Source organism: Helianthus annuus, chromosome 7 (genome assembly GCF_002127325.2).
Source record: "Helianthus annuus cultivar XRQ/B chromosome 7, HanXRQr2.0-SUNRISE, whole genome shotgun sequence".
NCBI classification, from domain to species: domain Eukaryota; kingdom Viridiplantae; phylum Streptophyta; class Magnoliopsida; order Asterales; family Asteraceae; genus Helianthus; species Helianthus annuus.
Genome location: NC_035439.2, coordinates 116,507,210 through 116,519,241, shown reverse-complemented (window position 1 = coordinate 116,519,241; position 12,032 = coordinate 116,507,210). Strand labels below are relative to the sequence as shown.

The following is a 12,032-nucleotide window of genomic DNA, read 5'->3' as shown; positions in this document are numbered from 1 at the left end:
TGTAATTTAAATATTCTAAAAGAAATACAAGATCTAATTCGTATCAAATTAATGCAATTACATCGAGATAGAAGGTAAACGCAACAAGCTGTGCCGCTACCCCTTTTTAAATAGAAAATCTGAGTCTTTTAAAAACTACATCAATAGATCTCGGGGTCATAATATTACTGTGCCTTACTCTTTGAACTCAGCTAAATAGGTCCACAGCCTCTAACGCAAAAAAAAAAAAAAAAAAAACCAAAAAATTATCAAAAGCAAATTATTTCCTGTTAGAGTTAATTACTGTTTTCGTCCCTATGGTTTGTTAAAAATCACTATTTCGGTCCATTAGTTTAAAAATTACGATTTCAGTCCCTGTGGTTTCACTTTTGTAACCATTTCAGTCCCTATGGTTTTACTTTCGTAATCATTTCAATCCATTTATTCTGTTAGTATAGGGACTGAAATGGTTACGAGGTGGACTGAAATGGTAACGAAAGTGAAACCATAAGGACTGAAATCGCAATTTTTAAACTAATGGACTGAAATAGTGATTTTTGACAAACCACAGGGACGAAAACAGTAATTAACTCTTCCTATTAAAAAGTTTTCATTTTATCTAATTATTTTCCTTTCTACTTAAAATAGTCATTTTTTTCTCCAAAAGTCAATACATGTAAACTTAAAACGTTATGATATTACATAATTCTTAAAACTTTAGGCTACATAATTTTTAAAATTTTAGGCTAAATCAAAACCTCTACCAGAAATTATATGTTTCAATCGTGATTTGTTTTGGTTTGATTGGGTTCGATTTTGTTTTTCATTGTTTGATATTAATATACAAAGAGAAAAACCCTAATGAACATTATCTGTTTAACTCAAGTACAACTCGACATAAAAACCGACAATCAACACCCTAAAAAATATTATATATTGGTCATCCTAACAAACATTATCGGTGTAGACAATTGACTTTCACTCGTATGTGACCGACATTTAGTGTAAATTTAAGTCTAGTTCTTAACGTGAACACTACACACCAAATACAATCATCCCAAAAGGTCAACAACGTGTCGTTGGGATAAATGTCGATGATGACTTCCCACCCATCCTAAACGGCAAATGAGAAAGACACATACACATACGCATCATACTAATAATAAAATAATTTATTCATCAACTTCATATGATACATATACATATACATATAAATAAATAAATGTACAAAATTATGTACATATAAATAAGAGATGCACTTCCCATTTGCTACCTCACTGATATTCTCTGAGAGAGCAAACATGCATCTAAACCTTGTACTTTGCTTCTCATCCTTGCTTCTATGTATCGGATGTACAACCACCAAAGCAGCACGTACAAGTTTTAGCAGCACACATGACCGGAGGACCCTTTTGGACAACGGGCTTGGCCGTACACCGCAGATGGGGTAAGTATGTTTGCATTTGTGGTTGTTTGTTAACTTGTTAACCATGCATTTACTAGCTTTATCACTTGCATTTCGGTGGTCGTCAGTGATCCAAATTTGCTGATAAAAAAAACTTGTACTCTTGGCTTTATTAAATGTACAATGAACTCAGAGCTAGACCATGAATATGGTTGCCGACGGGAAAATAAAAACTTGTACTCTTTGCATTATTAACTTGTTTCAGACTTCATTGTTTTCTAATTGAAATACATCTGGCGAATGCTTTTTTTAGTATATATTCATCATCATTGTCAGTACAATATCATCAAGTAGCAAATTGACAACAATAATCAGGTTTTCTTTAAATGAGTAAATTATGTTCCAACATGAAAACAATATCTTTTCTAGACACTTTGATACTGCTAGTGTGTATGATAAAGATAATCGTGTTTATGACGTATATTATCACACTAGCCATTGATATTTCTTTTTCAAAAGTTAATCAGTCTATGTTGATTAATAATAGTAATGTTGTCATTTTTATTTAAAAAATAACAACAAAAAAAAAGTACGATCGTTTTTGCGTTAGTTAGATATTGACGCAAAAGTACTATCAGGCATCTTGGTGCAAAAACAATGGCGGAGCTTAGTGTAAAGTGGGGGATGCACCCGCCCCCCGAATGTTTCGGTTAAAAATGTAAAATTTTCTATTTTTCGTCCGAAAATTTTAAAATTATATAAGATTGTCTCCCCAACTATTTTGCCTAAATATTTATACAATATATAAATTGAGTCCTATGACTTTCCGCCCCCGAAACTTTTGATCAAGCTCCGCCACTGTGCAAAAATATTATCATTTTTGCGTTACTTGACGCAAATGTTACCACATGTCTTTGTATTGTATGGTTGTGATTGGTTTTCTTTATAACCAAAGTATAATATTCAAATTTGTGATGTATAATGGTCAAAAATTTTTTTTGATAAAGTAGTAAACACATTTGACTAAACGTTTGTTCTCCTACTTTTCTTTAATTAGTTTGTCTTTTTTTTTTTAATTTCAATAAATTAAACAAATTACTTATTTGCACATGTATGCTCAGGTGGAATAGTTGGAACCACTTTGCTTGTAATATCGAAGAAAAATTAATCAGGGAAACTGGTAAATATATTTTAACCTTTTTACCCGTCTTTTGTTAGATATTTTAATGATTATAAATTTTTAAAATATTTTCTTCATTTTATAATAGCGGATGCTATGGTATCAACTGGACTTGCTGCTGCTGGGTACCAATATGTTAATATAGGTAAAGCTTTGTATTTAATAATGTTTATTATAGTGTCTGTTTTGAATAAGACAAATCCCTGTATTCATGTGGTGGGCCGTATAATATCTTATAAGATCTTACAAAATAATATAGGATAATACATAGTAAAACAAAACATTTTTGTGTATATAAAGGTAATTGTTTATTTGTTTATTCTGTCAATATGGATAAATCTCAATAATGGCTTTATTTACTTTTTTGTGTTTTAGATGATTGTTGGGCAGAACTAAATAGAGATTCACAGGTAATTCTTAATTTCTATCACTACATGTTTATATTTTCCTCCATTAGAAGAATTCCATATTTTTTTATTTTTATGCAAGAATTACTTAATAATTGATATTTAACTCATTAGAGAAAAAATAACACAAACTTACCTAAAATATATGTATGTTTTAAGAAAAATGTGCATACACACAAGCACATGTAGTGATCTATTATAGAAGGACAACAAACTAGTTGAAAATTCAGTTCTTTATGTACACAAACATGTCACATGTGAACTATGTATTTCATCAATCATCACAAACATTTTTTTTCAAGTAAAAAATCACCATCATGAAAGAAATCATTTTGATTTTGTAGGGGAATTTTGTCCCGAAAGCAGATACATTTCCTTCTGGAATCAAAGCATTAGCCGATTACGTTCATAACAAAGGACTGAAGCTTGGAATTTACTCTGATGCAGGGTATTTAAAACACAATAAAATTATATATCGTAATTATAATAAACTCGTCTCATTTTCTCGTATTTTTGTTTCTGGCAGAACTCAAACATGTAGTCTGAAAATGCCCGGATCATTAGGCCACGAAGAGCAGGACGCCAAAACCTTCGCGTCATGGGTACATTTTCAGCTTCGTTTTGTTTTCGTGTTCTTTCCTTCAGGTATATAATCAAACTAAATCGGTTACCTTATCGTACAGGGAATCGATTACTTGAAATATGATAATTGCAACGATCAGGGTAGAAGCCCTAAGGAAAGGTACCATAAATTTTTAGGATATTAATATTATCATACAACCAAGGTTATATGAAAGTGTACGTATTCATATTCAGTTGTATATTGCAAGGGTGATGTTAACATCACTCTAAAAGTGTACATCAGGCCTGCTGTCACATCATATTGGTCATGCATGTGAAAAGATATGGGCCATATGATAGGGAAAAAAATGGTCGTGCATGTCATATGACTTTGTCAATGGTCACATTATTAATATGTCACTCAAACACATCATACAGACCCGTATGATTTGGTGAACACCTTCTCATGCGACTCCCCACGTGACCACTTTTCACTAGTCATACAACCCGTAAAACACAAAAGTGACGTCTAGATAGTATGTTAGTGGTGTTTCTTTAGCTAACCCAAATTGTAATACAGCTTATAAAGGATTTTGCTTTTGTGACAAAGGTATCCAATAATGACAAAAGCATTGCAGAAGGCAGGAAGGCCCATTTTCTTTTCTTTATGTGAATGGTCAGTCTTGATCTTCTTTTTATTAAACACAAAAGTTAAAAATAATGGGCCAAAATGACCGTATTAATTCATGTTCAGGGGCCGAGATGATCCTGCAACTTGGGCAAATGAAGTTGGCAATAGCTGGAGAACCACAGGAGATATTTCTGATAATTGGGATAGGTATACTTTAAAATTAAATCACTACCTAGGGGTGCAAACGAGCCGAGCTACTCGCGAGCTACTCGAGCTCGGCTCGAAAAAAAGGTCGAACGAGCCGAGCTTAAACGAGTTCGAGCCCGAGCCTAAAAACAAGCTCGTTTAGTAAACAAGCCCGAGCCCGAGCTTCGCTTATCGAGCTCGAGCCGGCTCGCGAGCCTAATCGAGCTTTCTATTTATATATTTTTTATTAATATATTGAACATATATTTATATAATAATAATTACCATTTATATAAATATAAAAAAATAACTAAATTATATGTATAATAATAATTATAATTAATATAAATTAATTAGAAAATACTAAACGAGTCGAGCCCGAGCCGAGCTCGAGCTTGAAAAATTACCTTCGAGCTAAGCTCGAGCTTCAGAAATAAAGCTCGAATCGAGCCGAGCTCGAGCTCGAGCTTTCATATGTTAAACGAGCTCGAGCTCGAGCCTGGTCGAGCTCGGGCTCGGCTCGGCTCGTTTGCACCCCTATCACTACCCACATTTATAAATCATCTAAGAAATTTTATTTAAAAATTATATATGTTTCATTATCAAAATAATTTATATTTCGCCTCCTGCTAGCATGACTTCACGGGCTGATGAAAATGATAAATGGGCGGCCTATGCGAAACCTGGTGGATGGAACGGTAATTCTGTTTTTTTTTTTTTTTTTTTTTTTTTTTTTTTTTTTTTTTTTTTATATGACACGATAAGAAAACAAAAACACGACATAAATCTAACACGAGATTCGTAGGTTTGAATTCAGTCCAAACATATGTGGGCCGGTCACACTCGCAAACATGTTTAGCTAAACAAGTTGTGTTCAGGTTGACTTGGCGGGTTCACGAGTTGACCCATTTACCCTTTTTATTTTTATTAAAAAAATGTTTTTTTTTTGTCTTAACCTTAACTGATGATTTATGCTAAGATTTAAATAGAAATAAAAGATGAAAACATAAGTGTTTTATATATGTGTATTTGTGTTGCAATTTGTAGTATCAGAGTATTAATATACAAAAAATAAAATAATAATTTATGGTTAAATGACTTGTGTCAACCCAAAAAACTCATGTAGTGCTTGGGTTTGTTTGTCCGGCATGATTTTTGTGTCCGTTTTGCGAACCTAGAAACACAACCCATATTGCAGTTTAACGGTTCTTAAGCTCATGTTATCTCGTAATTTGCTCTTAGATCCCGATATGTTAGAAGTTGGGAATGGAGGCATGACCACAGAAGAATACCGTTCGCATTTTAGCATTTGGGCGTTAGCAAAGGTATATCACTTGTTTCAAAATAGTTACTTTTATCATAATCTCATAGAAAACCAAGAGACTGACAAGACATTTTAGGCGCCTTTATTGGTCGGTTGCGATGTGCGATCAATGAGCAAAGAAACACACGACATACTCAGTAATAGAGAAGTTATAGCAGTGAATCAAGGTCGGTTAAGAAAATTTATAATTATTTTCTTGTTATAATTTTTTGGATATTTACTCACCAGCCTCGTGTTGATACAGATAGCCTTGGAGTCCAAGGAAAGAAGGTTAAGAAAAATGGTGATTTGGAGGTCTGGGCTGGCCCACTTGCACATAACAAAGTTGCTGTGATTCTGTGGAACAGAGGAAGCTCAAGAGCCCAAATTACAGCATATTGGTCCGACATAGGACTAAACTCGACCACAGTCGTTAATGCTCGTGACTTGTGGGCGGTAAGACTATCAAAAAATATTTTATTATTTTGAATTAATTTTTTTTTCTAGCATGCACTTGCAGTTAGAGGTGTACAAATAGGTTTTTTTTTACCAACCGAACCGGTTTTTCAAGTGGTAAACAAACCAGGTTTTTTTTTCAAACCAGTTCGGGTTTAAAACCGGTTTCCGAGGATCAAACCCCAAACCTATTAAACCGGTTCGGTCCGGGTTGTAAACCGGTCTGGGACAAAAAAACCGGTTTAAATCGTTTTTTTTACCGGTTCGGATTATAATACGAACTGGTATCCAAACCCTCGGGCCGAGTCGGGTTGAAACCGGGTTTTTTTTCCAAACGGGATCGTTTTTTTTTTTTCGAACCGGTTTTTTGTACATGTCTACTTGCAGTAACTTAAATGTCTCACTTGGAATTTTTTTTTTTTTTTTTTTTTTTTTGCAGTACAAGACTCAAAGATCAGTGAAGGGACAGATCTCGGCAACTGTAGAATCTCACGCTTGTAAAATGTACGTTCTTACCCCACGATAAGGAGTTTAGAGTACATGACCAGTTAACTGCAGATTGTGTTATGTGTTATGATACGTTTGTCGTAAGAATAAGATTTGCGAAGGCAAAGCCAAAATAAAGCTAATAAACAGAGATGTGTTCTCTTTTTGAGTTTTTTTAATGATGTTTTTGATGCGTTTCTATCATCTAGAATTTAGTACAAAACGAACTTACATGGGTTTTTGGAACTTCCCATGAACCCAAACCCGGTGCATAGTCTTCTGTTTACGACGGTTTACTGATTTCACACAACAATATTCAAGCTCAACCTGCAAAACATATTTTAACACATGTGACTACTGCTTAACGGACTCAATTAAGTTAAAATAATGAAAACATAAATTTCCTCAAAGGAGATAAATTAATTGAAACCAGCATACAAGTTAGTTGTTTGTCATACGATGGAAATAAATAATAATTTTTTTTTTGGAAAAAAATGATGATTACCTCAATGAAGCCAGCGCCTATAAAGAGATCGCGTGCAATATCTAAAGAAAAAAAGTATGATCGGGTGCCATCAGAACGCTTGTATTCCCGAAATCCCACTTTTTGATCAGCTTCAAATCGAAGCATAGTCATGTCATAAAGACCTGGATCAATCGGCAAGCATATTTGAGCACACGCCACAAAAACAAGTCGTTAAAAGTTACATCTTGTGTAACACACACATTCTTATGAAAAGATGAACCAATATTATACATGATTAAGTGGATTTTTATGTTTATTAAGTAGTACCGTAATCCCTGAAGAAAAGTAATCCACCAGGTTTAAGAACAGAGAAGCACTCAGCAACAGCTGCAGACATCCTATGAAGTGGTACAGCTGAGAGTGTAAAAATCTGCCAGATTTTAAATAGTCAAATTAAATTTACGAAAGCAAAATATCAGCAGTCAACGGTTTGGTTTAAAAACGCGCGAGACACTCCGAGGCGTTATTGCGTTAAGGCTCCAAAAGCCGAGGAGCACGCGGCACGTGAACGAGGCGTTGCTCTATGCACAACCAAATAAGCTTTATTTACAGCCAGAAGTTGCATCTCTCATTTTTTTTACATATCAACCTTTTTATTAAGTTAAAGTTTCATAATTTCAGAAAGGGGTAATTAGGGGTGTGCAGAATTCGTTTCGAATTCCAAAAATTCGAAATTCGTTTAAATTCGATTCGATTATCAAGCATTCGTTTCGATTATAAGAATTCGAATTCGAGTCAAGTAAATCGAATACGAATCGAATACGAATTTATAATTTCAAATTCGATTCGATTCGAAATTCGAATAAAAATTATACATTTTTATTTATTATTTTTATATATAATACATATATAACTTTTATTAGGCTATACTATAAATTATTTTCAATTTTTTCCAAGTATTAAAATTACACATTACCAAGCCCACTACATGGCCCATAACTAAAACCTAAGTAGCAAATCTACGAAGAGATTTCTAAGCGTAAAAATATTAACTTGTAATGTGGAGTCGTTATTCCCGACTTTTCGTTTTGAATTTTAGACTTGTGGTATTTTATTTGGAACTTTTTAATGTGATATCGTGCTTTATGGCTGCTTTAAAATTTATGTTTCATTTTGAAAGTTTTTTACATATTTTTAAAGAATCCGAATTAAATCGAATTTATTCGAATTCGATTCGAATTCGAATTTTTAATTGAATACGAATCGAATACGAATTGGGATTTTTATTCGAATACGAATTCGAATCGAATTCGGTAGGTTTTAATCGAATTCGAATCGAATACGAATTCAAGGAAAAATAAAAATTATTCGAACAATTCGATTCGAATAATTCGAAAATTCGATATTCGATTCGATGAACACCCCTAGGGGTAATATTGGAGATGATGGGACACACCAATGTAACAAAGTCCATCCCGCCAATGCAGCATTCACTTTTCTTTAATGAAGTAATACCAGTAGAATCTCTCTCACAATTGTCAATGTCTGACAAAGATGCATTCTGCTTATGTAGAGATGTTTCGTAGCAAGAATCACACATTAGCCACTTAGGAAACCGACATGTAGAAAAATCCCAACAGAATGGACGAAAACGGCTTCTGGCTGACACCACAGTGGAAGCATGTATGACTTCTGTTGCTCTATCAAGCGCCTCTGTGCTACAATCGCAAGCAAATACAAGGATGTTTTCTTTGCAACTACGCAGCAGAGGATAAACAAACTTAGTTTTTAATGTTTTGTTGTTAGTTTCATAACTAATACACATTACATGGAATACTGTGCACCAAATTCAGCCTAATTTCAATGCTTGTTCACAATAAAACACGTGTTTGGAATTACCGTAAGATTGGTAGAGCAGTACTTCCGTTACCACATCCCACCTCTAAAAGCTTGGAATTTTTTTCACAAGAAGCTAGCTCAGGAAACTCCTTGAACAAATACCGTCTCTCCTGCACAAACAAGTAATCTTTGAACAACTTGGCATGTATACATAGATCTGTCGTTGGGTCTCCTTAGCCTAAGCCAGGCAAAACGTCCAAAAACGATTCAGAGGCGTGCCTCAGGGGAATTATACTGTATGTGCGCCTCAGGGGGGCTGAGGTGCTAAAAAGGCTGCGCCTCAGGTGCACCCCATGGGTTTTTGATATTTGTTTTTGATGTTTTTGACTTTTTGTGTCAATTTCAAGCAATTTATGTCTTTTTATGTGTGTTTTTGGTGATTTTGATGATGAAATTAGTAATTATTATTATTTTTAAATGATATATAACTTTTATATTTATTTTTAATTCCGTCTCAGGCTTACGCCTCGGTTTGCCTCGAGGCGTACGCCTCGTGAGGCGAAGGGAAAACGCGCCGAGGCTCGATTCATTCCGTTATTTTAAACCTTTGCCTGAGCGTTGTCTTGGGCCACATAGTTATCAATAGTGAGTGTAGCGATCGCTATAGCGCGCTACGTAGCATATAGGTCTAGGCTCGCTATTAAGGTTGTAGCGATAGATAGCGATAACAGCGACGGTTTATATAAATAGCAATTAAACATAGCTATAAAATAGTTGGATTTTAGGTTTTTGTTAAATATACATGTCATCATCATACTCAGTAAATCCCACCAATAGCAAAGCAAAGGTAGGGTCTGAGAAGGGTAAGACGTAGACAGCCTTACCTCTACCCCGTAGGAATAGAGAGGCTGCTTTCAGTGAGACCCCCGGCTCAATAGTAGTTTTGCATCAAGCCTTGGACATAAGGCACATAACACTCAGCAATCGGGACAAAGACCGATTAGTGCATATACCCTTTTGTCTTTCAGCTATCAACGCCACCACATGATGCATGATAACATATATACCAAGGTAGTTTGATATAATATACGTATAAAATATTTTTAAATGTTTTTTCTAGTGTATCACTATTTAAAAATAGCCGCCCGCTATTTATCGCTATTTGCTATGTAGCATACAGGTACCTCATCGCTATTTGTCGCTATTCGCCATTAACAACTATGTCTTGGGGTATATACTTTTTTAGCAGAGCGTTTGGGGTTTTAGACATGTTTTAGGCTTGTTTAGCTTGATTATAGGCTTCTTTTGGGGTTGTAGAAAATTTTTGGTCAGAATTTGGCCTTAACTAGCGTATGGTCGCCTGAAATAGCGCCTATCAGATCGCAACGCTAACCCCTGCGTTGGGCTGCGCTTCTGCACTTTTGACAACATAGGATTGCTATACTATATACGTGAAAATAAGGGTTTCTGTAGTAAGGACCGCTCTATCTTCTGGGATAGAGAAAAAATTTTCCTTCATCCCACCCTCGCAAGACTCTACCAATATGTTAGCTATGAGTGAAATTTTACTCTGTTGACAAAAGCCTTCAGGCGTGCGCCTAGGCCCTCAGGCGAGGCAAGTTGCAAGGAAAGGAAAGCACCTTGTGGTCAATTTCCTAACACCTTTTTTTTGTACCAAATGATGAACTAAAGAGGTAACAGAAAGAATTCAACTATCTTAAATTCCTTACAATACTATACTATCACCAATTTGTTCATCATTGTCTGTATGGGTAAGAAGCATTAATAGATCTAGAAACAATCATAGGACGGACGTACCTTGAAGAACTTTCCGGTAGAGTGACGGGCATGAAAGTGGTTCCAAGATTGGGTGTCTAATGAAGATGGAGATGAAGATTGAGGGGTGAAAGGGAGAAAATGATAGTTTAATGTAGGATCGTTCTCAATGCGTTCCCTCAGTTCATCCCACTCGAAATCATTAGAGTGGTACTCCGTTTCTTCGCTACTCATCGATGTTCTATGGCCAGCCTGAAACGACTGCTTGCAGTTATTGCACCAAACAAAGGCCTGATACAGTGATACTATCCCGCACAAAACCTAATCTAACGTCTTCAAACTTGGTTTCAGAACCTTCGAATTAGGGGCCGAGCAATGGCTTGTTTTCACTTAAAGAGGCTTGGTTGTTTGGATATCTAATTCGAAAGCTCGAGCTCGGTTCGTTTATAATTTATTGAGTAAGTTATAAAAATCATCCCGAATCGCGTTGTGAGTTCAAGAGCTTAGGTGTGGTGCATTTGTCCTATTTATTTGATGTTCAAAATAAGTCGTATAATTAGCTTGAGATCCAAATGGTTATATAGTTTATAGTCTAATGGTTTAAGAGTTTGGTCTCGCTTGAAACTTGAAACCAATCATTTATCTTTATTATTTGTATATTTATATTTGTTGTTTTTTTTTTCACAACAACTCTAAGATTTTTTTAGGATAAATACATGAGATCTATATTATAGAGGATTTAAACTCACAATCTTTGATTGTGGACCACACCTAAAATAATGTAGTTACTTATGTTTTATAATAATGAACCACTATATATTTTTTTTTTACACAAATGGGCAATTTTGGAAAGAAAAAAAAGCAAAATAAAGTTGCCAAACCGGTAAATCAACCAACTTGGTTTGTAGTTTTGCAATACCAAAATCAACAATTTGGGGTAGAATTATTGTCTAAACTAGCGAAACTGACCGTAAACTCCCCTAAGCGCATCTACATATGTCACACCCTAACCGATGGCGGAATCATCGGGGCGCGCCACTAGGCGAATCAGATTGCTCAAGAGAATCCATAACAACTATATTGCGATAATATTCGTTACATTTGTTATCCCATACTAACAACAATACAATCACATAAGTTATTACAGATTTCTTGTTCTCTCGAACAATTCAAATCCGTCAACTTAGAATTTAGGTGAGTTTCTAGACTTCCTAGCTCGATTTTGATGTAGACTTCGACTAAACCTGCAACATACGTTAAAATATTGTCAATACAAAAGTATTGGCGAGTATACAGGTTTGATATGTAATAGTATAATAGAATAAAAGTGCTGCGAATTTCCATATGCATAAGCGTA

At 34.9% G+C, this 12,032-nt stretch overlaps 2 protein-coding genes and 1 long non-coding RNA gene across 3 annotated transcripts; 1 reads left to right on the top strand and 2 right to left on the bottom strand.

Annotated features, from left to right (window-relative positions):
• Positions 1 to 1,137: 1,137 nt before the first annotated feature.
• Positions 1,138 to 6,791, top strand: LOC110889244 (alpha-galactosidase). Its single transcript, XM_022136751.2, has 14 exons — positions 1,138 to 1,426; positions 2,506 to 2,564; positions 2,653 to 2,709; positions 2,940 to 2,974; positions 3,316 to 3,419; positions 3,498 to 3,573; positions 3,655 to 3,713; positions 4,143 to 4,208; positions 4,287 to 4,370; positions 4,983 to 5,047; positions 5,592 to 5,674; positions 5,750 to 5,840; positions 5,918 to 6,108; positions 6,548 to 6,791. Exons 1-14 carry the CDS (start codon positions 1,233 to 1,235, stop codon positions 6,632 to 6,634), a joined length of 1,251 nt encoding a protein of 416 aa, XP_021992443.1. The 5' UTR covers positions 1,138 to 1,232; the 3' UTR covers positions 6,635 to 6,791.
• LOC118480401 lies at positions 4,286 to 5,016 on the bottom strand. The gene is made up of 2 exons (XR_004862460.1): positions 4,897 to 5,016; positions 4,286 to 4,395 (listed from the first exon to the last, which is right to left on the bottom strand). It is a non-coding gene; the product is annotated as an uncharacterized LOC118480401 (long non-coding RNA).
• LOC110889245 (tRNA N(3)-methylcytidine methyltransferase METTL6) lies at positions 6,708 to 11,074 on the bottom strand. Its single transcript, XM_022136752.2, has 6 exons — positions 10,718 to 11,074; positions 8,960 to 9,069; positions 8,517 to 8,817; positions 7,388 to 7,490; positions 7,100 to 7,242; positions 6,708 to 6,921 (listed from the first exon to the last, which is right to left on the bottom strand). Exons 1-6 carry the CDS (start codon positions 10,907 to 10,909, stop codon positions 6,823 to 6,825), a joined length of 948 nt encoding a protein of 315 aa, XP_021992444.1. The 5' UTR covers positions 10,910 to 11,074; the 3' UTR covers positions 6,708 to 6,822.
• Between the last annotated feature and the right edge of the window lie 958 nt (positions 11,075 to 12,032).

What these genes read in the sequence shown, in the direction of transcription:
- LOC110889244 (XM_022136751.2), top strand. Translation starts at nt 1,233, where the DNA reads ATGCACTTCCCATTTGCTACCTCACTGATATTCTCTGAGAGAGCAAAC. An exon ending in GGCCGTACACCGCAGATGGG is followed by an intron (nt 1,427 to 2,505) that starts GTAAGTATGTTT and finishes ATGTATGCTCAG; the next exon opens with GTGGAATAGTTGGAACCACT. An exon ending in AAAATTAATCAGGGAAACTG is followed by an intron (nt 2,565 to 2,652) that starts GTAAATATATTT and finishes ATTTTATAATAG; the next exon opens with CGGATGCTATGGTATCAACT.
- LOC110889245 (XM_022136752.2), bottom strand. Translation starts at nt 10,909, where the DNA reads ATGAGTAGCGAAGAAACGGAGTACCACTCTAATGATTTCGAGTGGGAT. An exon ending in GGATGGACTTTGTTACATTG is followed by an intron (nt 7,491 to 8,516) that starts GTGTGTCCCATC and finishes AAAATCTGGCAG; the next exon opens with ATTTTTACACTCTCAGCTGT. An exon ending in TAGGCGCTGGCTTCATTGAG is followed by an intron (nt 6,922 to 7,099) that starts GTAATCATCATT and finishes TATGTTTTGCAG; the next exon opens with GTTGAGCTTGAATATTGTTG.